A 17,372-nucleotide genomic window follows, 5' to 3' on the forward strand; every position below is an offset into this window, starting at 1 on the left:
TATTATTTTTATAAAAGAAAAGGAGTTTCTAAGTTTAAACTAAAAGGCGTAAAAAAGACAATAATATGCATATTGCATAAACTATAAAGTCAAATAAATATCAAATTTTTATTTCTTCAGATATTTACATGTTTCGTACATGCTATGAATCCGTCTTTAATATGACAACACTAGTGAAGATTCTAAAGATTGAACCAAAATTAAATGTAGTATGACCAACCAAATCTTGATGTAAAATTTATCAGGGATCTAAAGATGATAAGACAATTGCCGATAAATTTACGTACATCACCAATAATTATACACAAAATTACTCCATTCTGTAGATTACAATTGGTGGTTAAAACGTATGGACATTCAACCTAATGAACCAAACAAATAAAATTCAAAAAGTCCCAAAATTTGTTAAACCAACGTATAATAAAAACGTCATTATGAAACTTGAAACTAAGTATTGTAATTTATAAACAGCACAACGTCCGCCACCTCCCTGAAAATTTCTACAAAATTTTAAATATATGCGAAAACTTTACAACTTTGCGCACCAGTTTTAATGTGCAGAAAAGCCAACCAGATTAAAAGGACACTGATTCGTTATGATTTTTTTAGGGTACCTTTAATTTTGGTTTTTAGTTTTGAATAGTTGTGGCTTGCTTCTAAAAGATCGTCTTAGACTAAAATAGAATCTACTTTAGTTAATAAATTTTTTTTCCAGTATGGCTTCAAAACCGATTGATACCCAATGGATAATAACCGCTTCTCAGTCTAGTGAAAGATCATGTATAGCAGCTTATTTTAGCTAGTTTTGCACGGATTTTAAAATAAAAGGCATGCAATTATTACCAGTTTTGGTAGTCAGAGCCTTCGGCCCATCGGGACTAACAAAACTGGTTTTAATCTAATATTTTTTGTTTTAATATCCACAGAAAGTTGTTTATAATAGGATGCGCTAAATAACTATTCTACTAGTATGACATGTTGCTGTAAAATGCATCTTCATGCCTCCGGCTTAAGATTATAAATTTATATAGAGCTATGGTAAATTTAAATGCATACATTTTTAACACTGTATTCCTTAATAGTAGCATCAATTTAAGTGTTGGTCAAGCAGTTGATGTCTTATATACATGTAGGGCGGGCCACAAAACGTCCGGAGCAGACAGTTTAAAAACCAGGGCTCTGAAGCCGCGTGTCACCTTGAAGTCTCAAGAAAAGGAAAATCTTAATCTGCTCCAAATACGGATGAGAGGCTGCCGATCCCTGCAGGCAATGTGTAATATATATACATCATACATACAAATATCTTATATTTGAACAAAATTTGACACTTATATCAAAATTTTGTGAATAATCTTATTCAGAGAGTTGGCCTTCACACTTCTCAATATATTCTTTGTAAAATATTATACCAGGCTTCGCCATTAACCATAATTAGAGGGAAGAAGGGATTAATATTCTTTTAATTTGTATATTTCCATACTAGTGGCTGGCTACGCCCCGATAGTAATCTAGGGACACTATGCAGCACAATCTAGGAGGGGGGTATTTTTATCCAGTAACGACTTCTTAAGGGAGGGTTGAGAGACCCCATCCAAAATGGGTATAAATCTTCCCTGGACCTTTAAGAAGCTAAACTGTGAGATCCTAAGCTACAGACAACTAAGCATCCTGTTACTTTTATATAAGTATTAAAACACAGACATATTAATTTTTTGATTTGGATGAGATAAATTCAGACCACTATTATGCTATTTATTAATTTTATGTAGTTTTGACTTAAAGTGGCAGTTGATGATAAATTAGTTAATTATTAGTTGTAAATTAAATTACATCCCTGTTGATTAGAATTCAACTTCTTTTCGCTGGATTCAAACCATAGTGAGAAAACATAAGAAGTGTTTTTATGTAAATTGCCAAAAAAGCAAAGTAGATTCATTGTCAGCGATTTTTTTCTATATAATGAGTAGGGGAAAAAGTATAGACTGAAATTAGAAGTGACAATCCGAAATCCTTTGGATCCAAATTGTAGAGCAGATGTGCTACTAACAAAGAAAGTCTCAGATTTCTTAGAAACAATAAATATAATAACAAAGACATACACACAAACACACACACACACATATACACACATACACACACATATACACACATACTCACTATATATTAATGTTGATTCTATTATTCTTTTTGTATTGAAACCATATACGCACCAAAAGACAAGGACAAATACATCCAAAGGCTAGGCTACGTCAACCAGTTGGTAGTTTGATTATTAACATAATTTATTGTTCTTAACTTTAGTAAAATAAGAAAATAAGGAACGGGACAAATCTAAATTCCAGACATTTTATTAAAATCGAAGCTTTTAGATTATAAGGGTCGGTGCGTTCAAAACGGATAGCTCTTATTGTTAATGCAGGCATGTTAAAATCACCCTATTGATTTCAAACTTGGTTTTATGATTCCTGTATCAGTTGGGTACAATTTAGTAAGCATGACGTAGCAACTCTGTAATTAATATTTCAATTTGATGATTTTTGTCTTCTTAAAACACAGTATTCTGTATAAAATAATCATTCGAGCCTGATTAATAGTGGAGCCGGCGGCTTCGAAATGCTAGTTGTGTAGCGTACAAAATACGTGGTTAAAGATAATGTCAAAATAAGGTCCTAGGACAAAAAAAACAATAAATTAAAGGTGTTAGAATAGTTTTGTGATAATAAATAATTACCTCAAAGAAATCAACCAAAACAAAAGAATGATTAATCACGCTCCATAAAGCTACAAATATGAATACAACAACTTATATTTTTAAACATGAACATTTTTTTCATAAATAGCTTAACAACTTTAATAGAATGCACAGTACATTTCTGTAGATAAAGAAAAATACTAAAGCTGTTCACGTTCAGGTGTTATCACTAAATCTTACATTTAAAGCTTAATTTACAGCAACATTAAATTAAAAATGTTAAAGTTCAGCTACGCGACTACAAACTCTATGTAAAAATTTTTAATGACTAAATTAGAACCAAATGCATTTTGTTTCAAGATAAAATTTTAATTAATCCTAATACTAATCTTTTAAGTAGCTAAGCTACTCTGAAATTATAAAATTCCTTTGTATGTCTGTCGTTCTGTTTAAACCATTTTTGTAGATCGTGATTTGCTCAGCTTTTATCTATAATACAAAGTAGCTTGATGTCTGTCCGTCTGTCCGTCTGTCCGTCTGTCCGTCTGTCTGTCCCTTAAGATCTCGGTAACCACTGAACCGATTGGATTCTACTCTTCAGGGTATATTTCTATTGGTCCTGTGGTGGTTTTAAGCTATTTTCTTGGGGGGTGGGACACCCCCAACCCCCCCAAAAACAAAAAATCCCCCCCCCATTTTTTTTTTTTTTTTTTTTTTTTTGCTGAAGATTTCCTAGGTTCTTTAGGATTTGTAGAAGATTTCCTAGGTTCTTTAGGTTTTGCAGAAGATTTCCTAGGTTCTTTAGGTTTTGTAGAAGATTTCCTAGGTTCTTTAGGTTTTGTAGAAGATTTCCTTGGTCCTTAAACGAATTTCGCCTTAATTTTTTTAATCACCTCTTGGGGCAAAGCCCCTAGAGGCTAGGGGCGAAGCCGCTAGTCTAATATAAAAGGTTGAAATTGTTTACCAATGAGCATCCATCATATATTTAACTTGGTCGGTTTGGTCTTACAGTCATGTTATAAAAACATATATTTATTTATACTTAAATGTTTCTTGCTATTCTATGACAACTGTACTTTGTCCGTTTGTCCATCCATGATTTTTGTACTACGCAACTTATGCATGTTGACATCATTGTTTAATTAAAATTTTGTATCTTGCAGATTAGAATGAGTTACAGAGGAAGTTTGCTAGATGATTTAAAGAATATTTGTAATGGTATAAATCAGGTCGATATTTATTTTTCTTGCCCAACTTTGAGTGTCCGTCCGTCTGTTTATCCGTCTTTAAGGAGAAATATTATTTACTCGGCTGCTATCAAAAATAGATTGCTGATTTTACTTGCGAAGCACATCGATATTACAAAGTTTATGATTTTGGTAACATATGAACAGAGAATTTACCTTCTGGTCATATGATATTTTTTAACAGAATTCTTTGGGTAAAAACACACCGCTCCACTAAAAACTCCACTCCAAATAAAAAATTTACCTTTAATACTAAAACTAAATGTTAGATGTAGAAAAAAATATCCAGGGTATTAGAGAAATTAACAACAAACAGACATCCAACCATTTTATTACACATTCTTTTTCTGGAAGTTATACACGCACATTGCTTGAGTTGCGCCTGTTTATAGGTCAAGACATTTTCCATACTTTATTATTAATGACGATCCTGACATAAAAGCATCGTTACGTTATCGTGTAAGACTCGAACCTGTTACCTCCCCCATGACAAACCGACACGTTACCAATTACGTGAATGCCGTGGTTAAATAATTCCAATATTTAGGTATTACCATACTTGTATATATCTGGAGAAAAAGAAGCGACAAATTCAAATATGCTCAATCAATTAAAAATAAAATATTTAGGTAAATTGATTAAATTTACAAATAGTTATATTAAAGCAACACGATGTCTAATTATTAGTCTGTCTTTGGTAAAGGATCTCGCTAACCGCAAAGTCAAAGATAATCTAAATCTCCTTTACAGTAAAGCTTCTTATAAGTACAGGGAAGGTTTATAATAGTTTAAGGAGGACCTGTACCATCACAAGCAAAATCTTGAAAGAAAATTGAACTCAGGGATCTCAATGTACATTGTACAATTAAATATACCCAATGCCAATTGAAAAGTTGGGACACATGAACCAATCAGGATTTTTTACGTAACCAAACTTTTAGCCAACGAATGAGAGAATTTTAATAAAGCTTCCCTATTATTGGAATGATTATCCTTGTTTCTAGTTGCTGCTCATGATACTGTTAAGAAAAAATTAAAGGTAAATTATTTGTTTTACTTTTAAAAATAAAGCATTTCTACTTTATATTATGGTGTTTACGTCATAAAGTAACGGAAAATTCTTATGATAGATCTAGAAATGGTAGAATGGTCCTACCAATTTCAAACATAAAAACTAAAATCATGATTACTATGACCTTAAGGCACTATACTTACAGGTTCAATGTACAAGATTTAAAAGTTTGTTGGTTAATTTATTTTGGTGTAAATAAATTTTTAGATCTTTTCAGAAAAGATAAATTGTCATTTCTATTTTATAAGGTGTTCCTAAAATTCCGCCATTTTTCTAGTATTTTATTCCTCCCCATATTTTCGGGGTTTTTTTTGTGGTTGTAGGTTGAGCATTGGCCCAACGATCCCGACCAAATTGAAACTACTCTAAAAAGAAGAGCGGAAAGACTTACATTTTACTTTTAACATTTACCTTGATATATTTTCAAAATTGCTTTTATATAAATTCTAAATGCTAAATAAAATAAATTTGAATATAGGTTTAATTGTCAGTTATGTATAAACAACAATTTTAATTTTTTTGTTGAACCTTCGTGAATGTAATAGACCAATAACCAACCAAACCCAAATTTGAATCTGCATTTTGCGCTCTACTTCACATACTAAGGGAACCTCACAATAGGCTTATTTTTCATCAACATCAAGTGTAATTATGAGGCACGGGTGATTCACTTGCAAAATTTAGGACTTTTTAAATTCTTTTGTCGGATATGTGACAACAATTTATCTCTAGCTTAGATATTCACAAATACAGGCATTCAGGGATAGATCAATGGAAGAAAATCAATACCTTGATATATAAAAATAATTTTATCTATACGCATTAATAGGACAGTAAGTACGAGCAAGTCTAATAATGCCGAGTAAAAGATTTATTAATTGAGAATTTAAGATTGAATTAAAAGGATACTATAATAGGAAAATGGAAAATAAATTAACATGAATAATCAATTGCGCAATTTTGCACATTAACCCCTCTTCCCCCTCTTCAGCAAGAAACGTAGCACATCCACCTGTCTTCTAATAAATAAATGACTTCCAATGCAAATGATATTTTAAAAAGCTTTGCTTTAATGCATTAAATGGGCAACTAGTACACCCCCCACCTCCCCCCCCGCCCCTCCCAACATATAAACATAAGTTCACTTTTTATAGTAACAGCTACCCTTTATCTAGAGTACGTTAGTATATACGTCTTAGCCAACTTTCAAATAACAAAAATAATCGTATAGATTTAGGTTTATTATTGAATTAGTTTTATTTAGCATTTTACTGTTGTTGTTTCATTTTTAATTGTTGATATCTTGCTATTGCTGCCCTACTAATGAACATAATTGTGCCTGTTTATTTTAGGATCGAGAATATTTACTCCTTGGTGCCGCTGATAATGCTAAACAGAATATGATCAAATTTGTTCCTAAGGTATCATTACTTTAATATCTATGCTTTTCCTAAAAGTGCCTAGCGTGCATTAGACCCCAACCTAATTATTTTACAACAATAAATTGTAGATAAGGTTTTTTTTCTGTATATGCCCATATAGAGGCACAAAAACATGACCACGAGTATATTGGACTTCCACAAAATGGTCGTTGATCGCTTTGGTTTTACCCAACCTAACACCCTTGGGAGTGGAAAAATTGTTCCAATTTGACAGTGTCCTATGGTCTTAGGACGAATACTTGGAAATTGCTTCAAAAATAGTTTCTATTTAAATCAAGTATATTTTATACGTCTTGAAGACTGAAATTTTACAAGGCAATTCAATTTTGTCAAACTGGCGTTTTGAGTCTCTTTTATTTTACAATCCCTATCTCTCCTTCTTTCTCTATCTATCTATCTATTATCTTCTGTATTACTAATCCATCTATAAATCGAATATCTGTGGGATCTAACAACCCAACCCCAACACCCCGAGAAATGTGCTTGCTTTAGGCTACTTTTAGAAGTTTCACTGTTTGCTTAAAGTAAAACAATATAGGAGAAAGGGGTTATATAACTTAATGTCCTTACACCTTGGACCTTGTATCGATTTTCAATTGGGTCTTTCAATATCAGCCAATAGCGTAGAAAAAATTACTACAGCCAAGTCGCTATAATAGTGCAGAAAGCAATATGCTAGCACACGAAAAAAGTCCCTAACACTGGATCCAGGTAGTTACATATTTGTATTTATACATTATTGACCTGTGGACGGGAAGATATTTTCTTCTTCGTATTATTATAGATGTACTATATCAGGATAATAAGATAACACAACAAAAACATAGCAAAATAGAAAAGTTTTGGTTTTCCAGATGAAAAATATTGGTGTTTATTCAATTCCGCATTCATTCCATTATTAAATTATCAGAACCGCATATTATAAAAGTACAAACTGTTCCATTACTTTAATACCATTATAATGAGCGAACTCTAATTCATTTACTTTAGTGTATTACTTGCGGCTGTGCCCCTAAAGGCTTCAGAAGCACTTGATAAGAATTGGGGGTGAAGTCGACTATTCTCTTTACATTTTTGTGTTGGGGGAGAGTTCCAGTGCATATTTTGTGGTAGGGTGAAGGTACCCCCCCCCCCACAAAATATCTACAAACCATCCGTTGACATATCAGAAACTTCACTGTAAAGGAGAACTTGTAAAGTAGTTAACGAGATCCTTTAGTATAGACAGACAAACATCTTGTTACTTTTTATTGTAAGAATTGCTAATTTGAAACTAATACTATTATCATACTATGATGATATACGTAAGTGAAAGAACACCAAAAATATGTTTATGACACATATCCTCAGAGATCTTAAGGGATAGGACTGTGAACGATCTATCGATACACATCCTCATTAATAATTAACAAAATTACCCTTTTTTTGGTTAAATTGTTTGGAAACTGCTAGTTTGACCTAACCAATCAAGATTAAGATAAAGGTACCTAAAGTTGTTGAGCTATCCATTTAGAAAAACTGTTCATATAACTTTGGGTACCAGTGTAATTTATAGTCATATGTCCCCTCCCTCCCTGCATATCCTAGGGATACATGTAAAGTTTGACAGCTTTTCATATACTTTTGTGGTCAGTTTTTTACACGGAATGTTTGCTCAATAAAGCTTAGAAAAGCTCACTTTCTGTATATGGCTTTATGATAGTATTCAGAGGATTTAGAACCTACAAGTAACTACAACTAACTAATAAGCACGTACTATGCACCTTGACTTTAATGGTTTTTAAAAAGCAAAATGTTTTAACGATATCTAAGTGACAAAAAAGGAAAAGAACATACATTTGTGCGAAGCTTAAAAACAAACATATTTAATGGTAATAGTATTTTTGGCATGTCAGTGTAGATTTGCATTTGTAGTGCAGTTTCGCTTTAAAAAATTTCGGAAATCGCAAAACAACGCAGTGTGTCAAATTGTAAAGTATTGGACAAATTTAATTACAGAAAAGCTTTGCATTAAAAAAAAAGTATACATTATATGGTTATTAATATAAATCTGTATGTTATTAATCAAAGAATTTATCTGTATATAAGATATGATTTCTTCTCCCTTTTACTTTTCTCCAACACTATCAATCATTTTTTCATATCTTTTATATATCACATACTTTTGCAACTACCTTTTACATCATTTGTCATGACAATCGTGTTCTATAATGCTTATATCTCAACATGACATATGTCATATTAGAATAAAGGACTATTCAAATATGACGTCATTCTGGATACTTCGGCCATAAGTTTTTTTAATTTATCCCCTTTTTATAGACATTATATGAAATTGGTTAAAAATACCAAAATTCTCAATAATTGTAATCTACATTTACATTTTCTAATCACTGTGATGTTTATCAATTAACCATTTATTGTGTTATCCCTGTTGATTCCTGCAAAATATAGATTAGCTACTCTAATAAACAGAAGTACTTAGTGCAGTTACCATAAGTAATTACATCTCAAGAAAAGTAACTTTTTCGTTATTAGGGTCAGTCTTTAAAAGCTTTTTTTCTATATAAAAACCACGCAAAAGTTCTCACAATGCAATGGCTAAATTGGTAGATATTTTACTATTCAGGAAAGCTTCAAAAAGTTTAACTTTCTTAATGATATTGAATATTTTGTTCAGGTGAATGATTTTATCCATGCAAGAAGAATAGAAAAGAAGGCAGTGCTAGTGTATTGGTAAATTTTCATTTAATATTGTAACTACATAAATAGATTCAGGCTTCGTCCTACGTCCGATAGATCACACGATTAGCGAAAACTGACAAGGACAGACGGACAAATGGTCCTATCGGTCCATCATTTATTCCCTCGGGTAAGAAATATTCATTCCTAAGCAAAAAAACTGGACAGGAATATCATTCTCATTTAAACAAAAAACTCATTTTTTATGCTAAAATGTGGTTTAATTTTGGTTTTTAATTTTCATTTATTTCCCTGGTATAATTTTTCTTTTTTTTAGTAATTAATAAAAATTATGAAATCTTCCAAAAAAATTAAAAATCTTCTAAAATCATACCAGGGATATAAATGAGATACCAGGGAAATAAATGAATATTTACATCCACTATTTAAGGGGTTGTTTATATGGGAATGGGGTATTCCTGTCCAGTTTTTGTTTAGGAATGAATATTTCTTACCCGAGGGAATAAATGATGGACCGATAGGTCATCATTTATTCACGAGGGTAAGAAATATTCATTCCTAAACAAAAAACTGGACAGGAATATCATTCTCATTTAAACAAAAAACTCATTTTTTTTATGCTAAAATGTGGTTTAATTTTGGTTTTTAATTTTCATTTATTTCCCGGCTATGATTATTTTCTTTCTTTTAGTAATTAATAAAAATTATATAATCTTCCAAAAAAAATTAAAAATCTTCTAAATCATACCAGGGATATAAATGAGATACCAGGGAAATAAATGAATATTTACATCCACTATTAAAGGGGTTGTTTATATGGGAATGTATATTTTTATACTTTGTACAAAAGCTACGTTTAACAGAAAAATCTAATATAACTTACTATGTAAATAATATAATATGAATAATTATTGAAATATTGTCTGATTTGGACTAGATGTTTCGCTTTATGTCTGTTGCATGCCTGCTAACATGGTCTTATTTTTCTTATTATTATTTCTCGTGTTGATTTATGCATATTTCAAAAAAAGCTAGTTAGAAGAGAAAATAAATAATATTGGAATCATATCATGTAGTACTTTTGTGGGCTAGCTTTTGAACATTATAAAATAAGAATAGTTTAATTTTTTTGAATTTAAACGGTCACTGATAAAATATAAAATTTTTAATTCATTATTTATAAATGTAGTGAAAGCAAGACTTAAAAATGAAGTGTCAGAAGAAAATTCTTTTTTCCTTATTGTAGAGTTTTTTTCTGTAATTACTGCATTACAGATAATATGTTCAGGAATAAGGCAAAGTAAGAATAAATATTTTACCTCCAACTTTTCTGCTATAAAAACATGTCAGTACAAAGCCAGAAATAGTTTTTTTCATCTCGATGTATAATTCTTCTTTGGCAATCTGAAAAGTTGATGGCGAAACAGTTTATCTTACCCCTGTTCAAGGACTTTGTGTGCGCATGTATTTTTACACTTGATGTATGTCTTGTATTTACAGAACAATATAATAGACATATTGCTTTATTGCACTAAGAGGAAAAATATTACTAATATTCTTTGGCATAGGCTCTTCTAAAAATAAGGCGTAATGAGGAAAAGTTCTTGGAACTTTTTAAGAACAACCTTGTTCTAAAAGACCATGTTATAAATGATGAATTTTTTTACCTCTTTATGAAATGTGGGTTCTGTTTTTTCTATTTCAAATTGTTATTCAACGCTTTGATGATGTCAAAGTGTTTAAATGTAATTCTAGCTTAAAAATTTAATATCTTATATTTTTGGATAGTTTATTGGGTTGGCCTAACCCCAAAGGAAAATAAGATATAGACATAACATGACAATCACTATGCAATTTCAATTAGTCTCAAGCTTCAAACAGACAAAGAGACGCACATATTTTTATTTTATGACTGGCTGCTTTGTATTAGAAAACTGGGAAAGGAGAGGGGGTAGTAAACCATCCCAATACTTTTAAAAACCTTCCCTAATTAGAACAACAACATGAGATCTGTCATTTCCATCTGCTAATATACTACACTATGGTATATGAATAGTTTATATTATTTTTAGTGTATCTGGAATATCTCGAAGTGGATTTCTGGTGACTGCGTATCTCATGGCCGTCTGTAATCTAAGGAAAACAAAACAATTCTTGTTACAAACTCAAGGATCAAATGGTTCAAGGATTATTAAAATCAATTGAAAGTAAATCTTTGATTATCATATTAGTTCAACGTAGTAAGATGGTTTTAGGCTGTTTTATTTTTGGATTTTAGCATTAGGTTGATTTTGGGCTATTTTTCTGCTCCCATTCTTAGTTCATTGAACGCAGAGCCCCGAGATTCTAGGCGCTCAGCCGCTAGTATATTTCAAAAATACTAATCTAAACACCCTTTAGAAATCATCCTATTAATTTTTGTTTTATTAGCCTGTAAAGATCTCCCTAACCACTGAACTGATAAAGTTTTCCATTTTTATATCTGAACTTATTTTGTGGATTAATGCTATTTTCTTCCTCTTACTCCCCTTTTAAAATGCATTTATCGTTTAACTAAGCTAAAAAAAAAGTAACTACTATGTATTAAAGAATAATAGTTATTTCAATCAAAGAAGTAAATAGGTTTTTATATTCTCAACATTACAGAGAAAATTACTAGAGTATATGTACATTAATGTATTTGTACCCATAGAATGAATCTTAGATATCTGATGGTACCCACTTACCACATACACTCTAAAAAATCTCTATCACAAAAGTTTTTATGTTGAAGCAGCTTATATTGCCTAAAAAATGACGTCATACAATACAATTGACCAATGATAGGCCAGTATACATTGTAATTGACCAATAGTAAAATGTATACTGGCCTATCATTGGTTATTTGTATTGTATGGCATTTTATTTTATAGGTACTTTAAGCTGCTTCTTTTATACTCATATTTGTACTTATTTAATATTTGGTTCAATGTCAAACAAGAGCAATTTAGCTCACAAGTAGTGCAGCAATTACAAGCTTACAATAACATATTTATAAATTTGTTGTTCATTTCTTAAACACTAAATCTGAGATAAGCATCTAAAGAATTTGAAAAAAAAAATAAAATTGTTTAATGAATAAAATGGTACAATGAGACGAATTTATAAAGTTTTAAATTAAAAGATAATTTTTTTTTATTTTAAACAATGAAATGTTGTAGATTTTTTCTTGATATTTCTTAGAGTATAAAGCAAAGATCAAGACCTGACAAGCCAATCGATTTCCTATTCCTGCCTGAGTGTGTGTGTAGAGTATGTTTGTGTGTATGTGTGTGTTTGTTTCTGTGTTTGTGTGTGAGTGTTCATCAGAGATAATGAACAAATAAATAGCGTATAAAACAATAATTAGGCATTTTGAAATTGTTTTTATTTATTTAGATAAATTTATGCTTTGTAGGAATCGCCAGTTTATCCTACATAAATTATTCTGTTATTTTCAAGAACAGAACAGCCTACGTGATGCACGCCTTTCAGGGTTCTGTCTGCTCTAACCTAACATCATATGTGTTAGATAATTTTTAATAACATTTTTTCTAATATACCTTAAGTATTACATAACATAAACATTATGAATTCTTTTCAGAATTTAAAAATAATTAAATAATTAGTTAAGAGGGTTGATAGAGTTAAGCCTTGTCCAAAATAAGGATTTTGTTATATTTTCCACATAAAACCTAATAGCTTAGCCCCTAGCCTTATAGAGCTCCGCCACATTAGGTGATAGATATAGTTCTTTAAACTTTAGAAATATTAGAAAATACCTCTAATTAAAGTTACTCTCTGGCATAAAAATCCCATATTTTATTAAAATTTAAATTATCCCTTTCTTCCTGGTGACGTATATAAGGATTTAGATAGGAATATAAATTATTCCAAGAATATTACCTCAAACCACATTCTCTGCCAAAACATTAGAAAACAAGGACAATTGTGTTTAAAGAGGAAGCGCAGAATATAAAAATTATATTTTAGATAAAATAGATTGACTAAATATGCAATGGGACAATAAATAAATAGTAAACTTTTTTTCAAAACATAAAAAGCAAGGACAGTTACCTCCATCCCCCGTAAAAAAATTTACCCAGACGTTAAAATTTACATGAGGTGGGGGAGGGGGGAATTGATTGACCCACATTATTGATTTGAAATGTCAAAATTTATCAGATTTGTTAAAACAGGGGTTTTGAATATTTTTTGTGCAGATTCCTCACTTTTGAGGGGTAATAACCAACTTCGGGGAGAAAAATTTTATTGGGGGGGGGGGGAGGAGTTGATAACCACTTATTCCCCCCCACTCTGCACAATCACATCCTTGACCTCAGGAAATTATTTTTGCCAACAGCCAATGATTCAGCAATTGATAAGTGAAAATTCATGGCAATTTTTCTAGTTTTAAAATCATTTGTTTTACATAAACATTATTTTATTGAATAAAAAGTCTAGACTAGCCAAATATAACTACATTTTTATACAATTCAAATTTGCTTGGTGGCACAAAAATTTTGCAATATTTTCTTGGATTTATACGAAATTTTAGAAATGAAACAAGGATGACAATATCCATAATCAACGAAGCATCGAAATACAAAACAATTAATGTAAGTATTAAAAAGAGCCAAACAGACGGAAAGACAAGGTAATAAAGTAGAGACCTGTGGGATAAAAGAATCTTCACATAGAAAAAGAAGTTTATCTCTTGCGATAGCCTAGATATTTAATTTCTTCTTTAACGTTATTGAAACACTGATTAATGACTTTTAAAGTGGTTTCTTATTGGTTAGAGAAATTTTCACAAAAAAACTTCTATAGCTTTTAAACCAGCCGAGAAGATAATCAGACTACGGGAGAAAAGGAATATCAATCATCGTTATAGTTTATATGCTCTTTGGTTGATGGAGGAATTTTAACATTTTTAAAGTTTTCTTGGTTTGAATTACCAAAGATGAAACATCCAGTCTAGTAAGAGGAAATTGTGCTAGAACATCATGTTTTGTTTCATTAATTAGTTTTGAGGCAGCTTTGTCGTTCTTACAGGTAATTAGTTTTACATTAAAAAAAATTCAAATGAAAATATGTCAAATACCTTGTGAATGTCAAAAATGCGCGAATCATATGTGTGTCTCTTAAGATATTACTTCTTCACCGATTGGGTCTCTTTATCATGGATAATCATAAAAATTCAGGCCAATTTCTTATACCCCTTTCCTCATTAAAAGTTCCATAGTTGCATAACTGCTCCTTTTTAAAATCTGGAATGTTTTCCAAAATTTAACAATCATATGTTCATGCATAGCATCTCTACAAAAGAGTTCTGTATGTTCTTTTTATACAAAGGGCTGCAGGAAAATAGTTCGTCCCTCACAAGCTTTCATTCAACAACTTCAAATATTAGGTAAACATTTTTATTTGTACAAACAATGAAAATTACGTTCGCAAGAAATGCAGCAAAAAACATTATCTCGATGATAAATACCACAAGTAGCTCAGCAAAAGCAATACATCTAAACAATGTGAACATTTTCTTTAACAGATAAAACACAGTATTACAAAAAAACAGACGTCTGTCTCACGTAGAATCTGACTAAATCATAGTTTTATAAATAACCAAAACAGACAGATTGACGGACATATATCCTTTTTGCAATAGCTACTATATACAACAATTTAATAGTAGCTGTATTTTTTTACCTTTTCTTTTAGAATCCACAGGAATTGAATCAGAACGTGCCAGGCTTAGATCAAGGTAAATAAAAAAAATCATTAATTTTTTTAAAAATAATAGTGACATATAAATATGTAATGTACTTGTTTGAAAGTAATGTATCTTTCTAAATCTAATTTTTATAACAATTAAATGGTGTTTTTCTACAAAGTGCCTTTTAACCCCTCCCCCCCTTCCCGTTTTGATCATACATAACCCCTACAGGGGCCCTAAGTCTGCGAGACTACCTAGTACCCAATATAACCTAACCAAACCTGACCTAAAGTAATAAACAAGCAAACGATAAAATAGCCCCCCTGAGCAAGGACGTCCAAGGGGGGGGGGTAAAGGGGTGATTACCCCTGCAAACAGATTTCAGGGGGGGGTAACTAACCCCCCCCCCCCCCACCACCAAGCCCTACTTTCAATTTTGTTACAAATGGGAGGGTGTGTCGGTGCTCAAAAGGGAAATTTAAGGGAAAGGTTTTCGTTTCTTTAGAAATTAATCGTCTTGTTTTCTATTAAGATTCGGAGAAGATCAGTTTGTCGAGGACCATCTCGGCATGGCTAAATCAAAAGTTTTAAATGATCTCAGAAATTCTGGAAGACCAAACTCATGCCCGCCTCTGGAGGTATAACAATATTTAGTTTCAAAGGACAATATTACAAAAAGTTTTAAATACTAAAACCTAAATAGAAAAATTAATAAAGTTATCCTAAAATGTAGATCTTATCATTCCAATTGTTAACAAGCTCTTCCTGATGGACATTCTCATATTTTTGTTTTTGTATATGGATGAAGTTAAAACCATTTAAGCGGATAAAAACTTTAAAAAGAAATTTTACAACATGATTAAGATATCTTTATCCATTGAATTTTAGGTTTGCGGTTAGTTAAGCCTAGATGTTACATACCAAATACATTTTTTAGATCAACTGCAGTTCACGGTAAAATATTTTGGTAACGAATATTTCCAAAAATATTTTAATTTTAAAGGCTGCTAGCTGCCAAACGGCTGAACGTACAGATCATGCCCGCACGCTTTTTAAAGCGGCATAAGGAGGTCTACAAATAATCTGGAATAGCCATAAATCAATACTGCATAATTATATCGCAGTGCAGAGATATGCGCGAAAAAGAAATATTTTACGCGTTTTTTCTTCAGTAAAGCTTTCCCTGTGCAGTGTGAATCAATGGATCTTGGATATTCCAGATTATTTGTAGGCCTTCTTATGCCCCTTAAAATTGGTGTGTGGGTATGATCTATACGTTCAGCCGTTTGGCAGCTAGCAGCCTTTAAAATTTATAGATTTTTGGAAATATTCGTTACCAGAAATATTTTACCCTGAAATGCAGTTGATCCCATTTTTTTTTAGCGAAGTCGGAGCCTTAGGTCCCCGAAAGAGAAACGAAAAGAGTCATTATTGTAAGGTATACTCATATGCAAATTAATAGAATCAACTTTACAAGTATTAGATATTCGTATGTCTATCGATTTTGTTAAGTCTTACCATAATTTATCTATAAGAATGTTTTTTTTAAGCCTTTGCCCTGTACAATGTAAGTCAATAAATAAAAAATATTTTTGATGTTTTTACAGGAGGTATCCTTATTAAAGAAATGAGCAGTATATCTCAGCTAGCAGCAGAGAAATTTACATTTCCCCTATAGCGTTAAGGATTAACTGATGAACGGATTGACAGCGTTAATTATAGAATAGCTTTGCTGCTTTAAAAAATAAATACCTTTAATTTAGAGCAATGGGGAAATTTGAAGAAACACTTCTGTGAGCAAGAAAGAACACAAAATACCTTTTATGAAAATAATAAAATTTATATTTTAAAATTGATTTGTTAATAAAAAATTCATAAATGTAATTTATAGTTTTCTTGTTATATATGTACAACTAAAGGCTGTGCCCCTGGTTTCTAGGGGCTTTTTTTCGAACATTGAAAATATATCCCCGCACATAAATTTTAAAATAATACAGCCTAAAAATAGGATATATCTGATTGAAATGTGATTAATGAAGTTAAAAGGTGTAACTGTGACATGTAGGATTATTTGATATATTATACATGGAGCATCTTAGGACTAGAGGATGTCGGTTTCACCTGTCTGTTTGACCCTAATGATTATTCCACAATGTATAATCTTTATATCAAATTATAAAGTCTAATAGTGTGCAAATTTTGGTCTCATTAACGGAGAGGCCATCTAGACTTTTATGTCTATTAAATCTAACATTTCAAATCAATAAATTAGGTCCAGCTGCCATAAGGATGACAACATCCATAAGAAGCGAAGCACTAAAATATCTTAGGTGGACAAACGGAAAGTGAGTAATGAAGCAGAAGTTCAGTTGTCATAAAAAAAAGAGAGAAAAATATCTGATTATCAATCAATAGAAAATAACGAAACTTTCAAATAATGAATATTTATGTCTTTTATAGCATGGCTGTCAGACCAATAGTA

General features: G+C 31.2%; 2 protein-coding genes across 2 annotated transcripts; both read left to right on the top strand.

The window, feature by feature from the left end:
• The first annotated feature begins 3,859 nt into the window (after positions 1 to 3,859).
• On the top strand, positions 3,860 to 11,490 carry LOC145322295 (dual specificity protein phosphatase 22-B). The gene is made up of 6 exons (XM_080164186.1): positions 3,860 to 3,921; positions 4,487 to 4,568; positions 4,944 to 4,978; positions 6,364 to 6,432; positions 9,134 to 9,189; positions 11,229 to 11,490. The coding sequence occupies exons 1-6, from the start codon at positions 3,862 to 3,864 to the stop codon at positions 11,359 to 11,361; spliced, it is 435 nt and encodes a 144-aa protein (XP_080020312.1). The 5' UTR covers positions 3,860 to 3,861; the 3' UTR covers positions 11,362 to 11,490.
• A 2,255-nt stretch (positions 11,491 to 13,745) lies between these two features.
• On the top strand, positions 13,746 to 16,774 carry LOC145323048 (uncharacterized). The gene is made up of 7 exons (XM_080165434.1): positions 13,746 to 13,797; positions 14,138 to 14,229; positions 14,530 to 14,587; positions 14,896 to 14,938; positions 15,423 to 15,528; positions 16,274 to 16,328; positions 16,654 to 16,774. Exons 1-6 carry the CDS (start codon positions 13,746 to 13,748, stop codon positions 16,325 to 16,327), a joined length of 405 nt encoding a protein of 134 aa, XP_080021560.1. The 3' UTR covers position 16,328; positions 16,654 to 16,774.
• The last annotated feature ends 598 nt before the right edge of the window (positions 16,775 to 17,372 follow it).

This window comes from Acartia tonsa, chromosome 6 (genome assembly GCF_053477335.1).
Source record: "Acartia tonsa isolate MP-2025a chromosome 6, ASM5347733v1, whole genome shotgun sequence".
Classification (NCBI taxonomy): Eukaryota; Metazoa; Arthropoda; class Copepoda; order Calanoida; family Acartiidae; genus Acartia; species Acartia tonsa.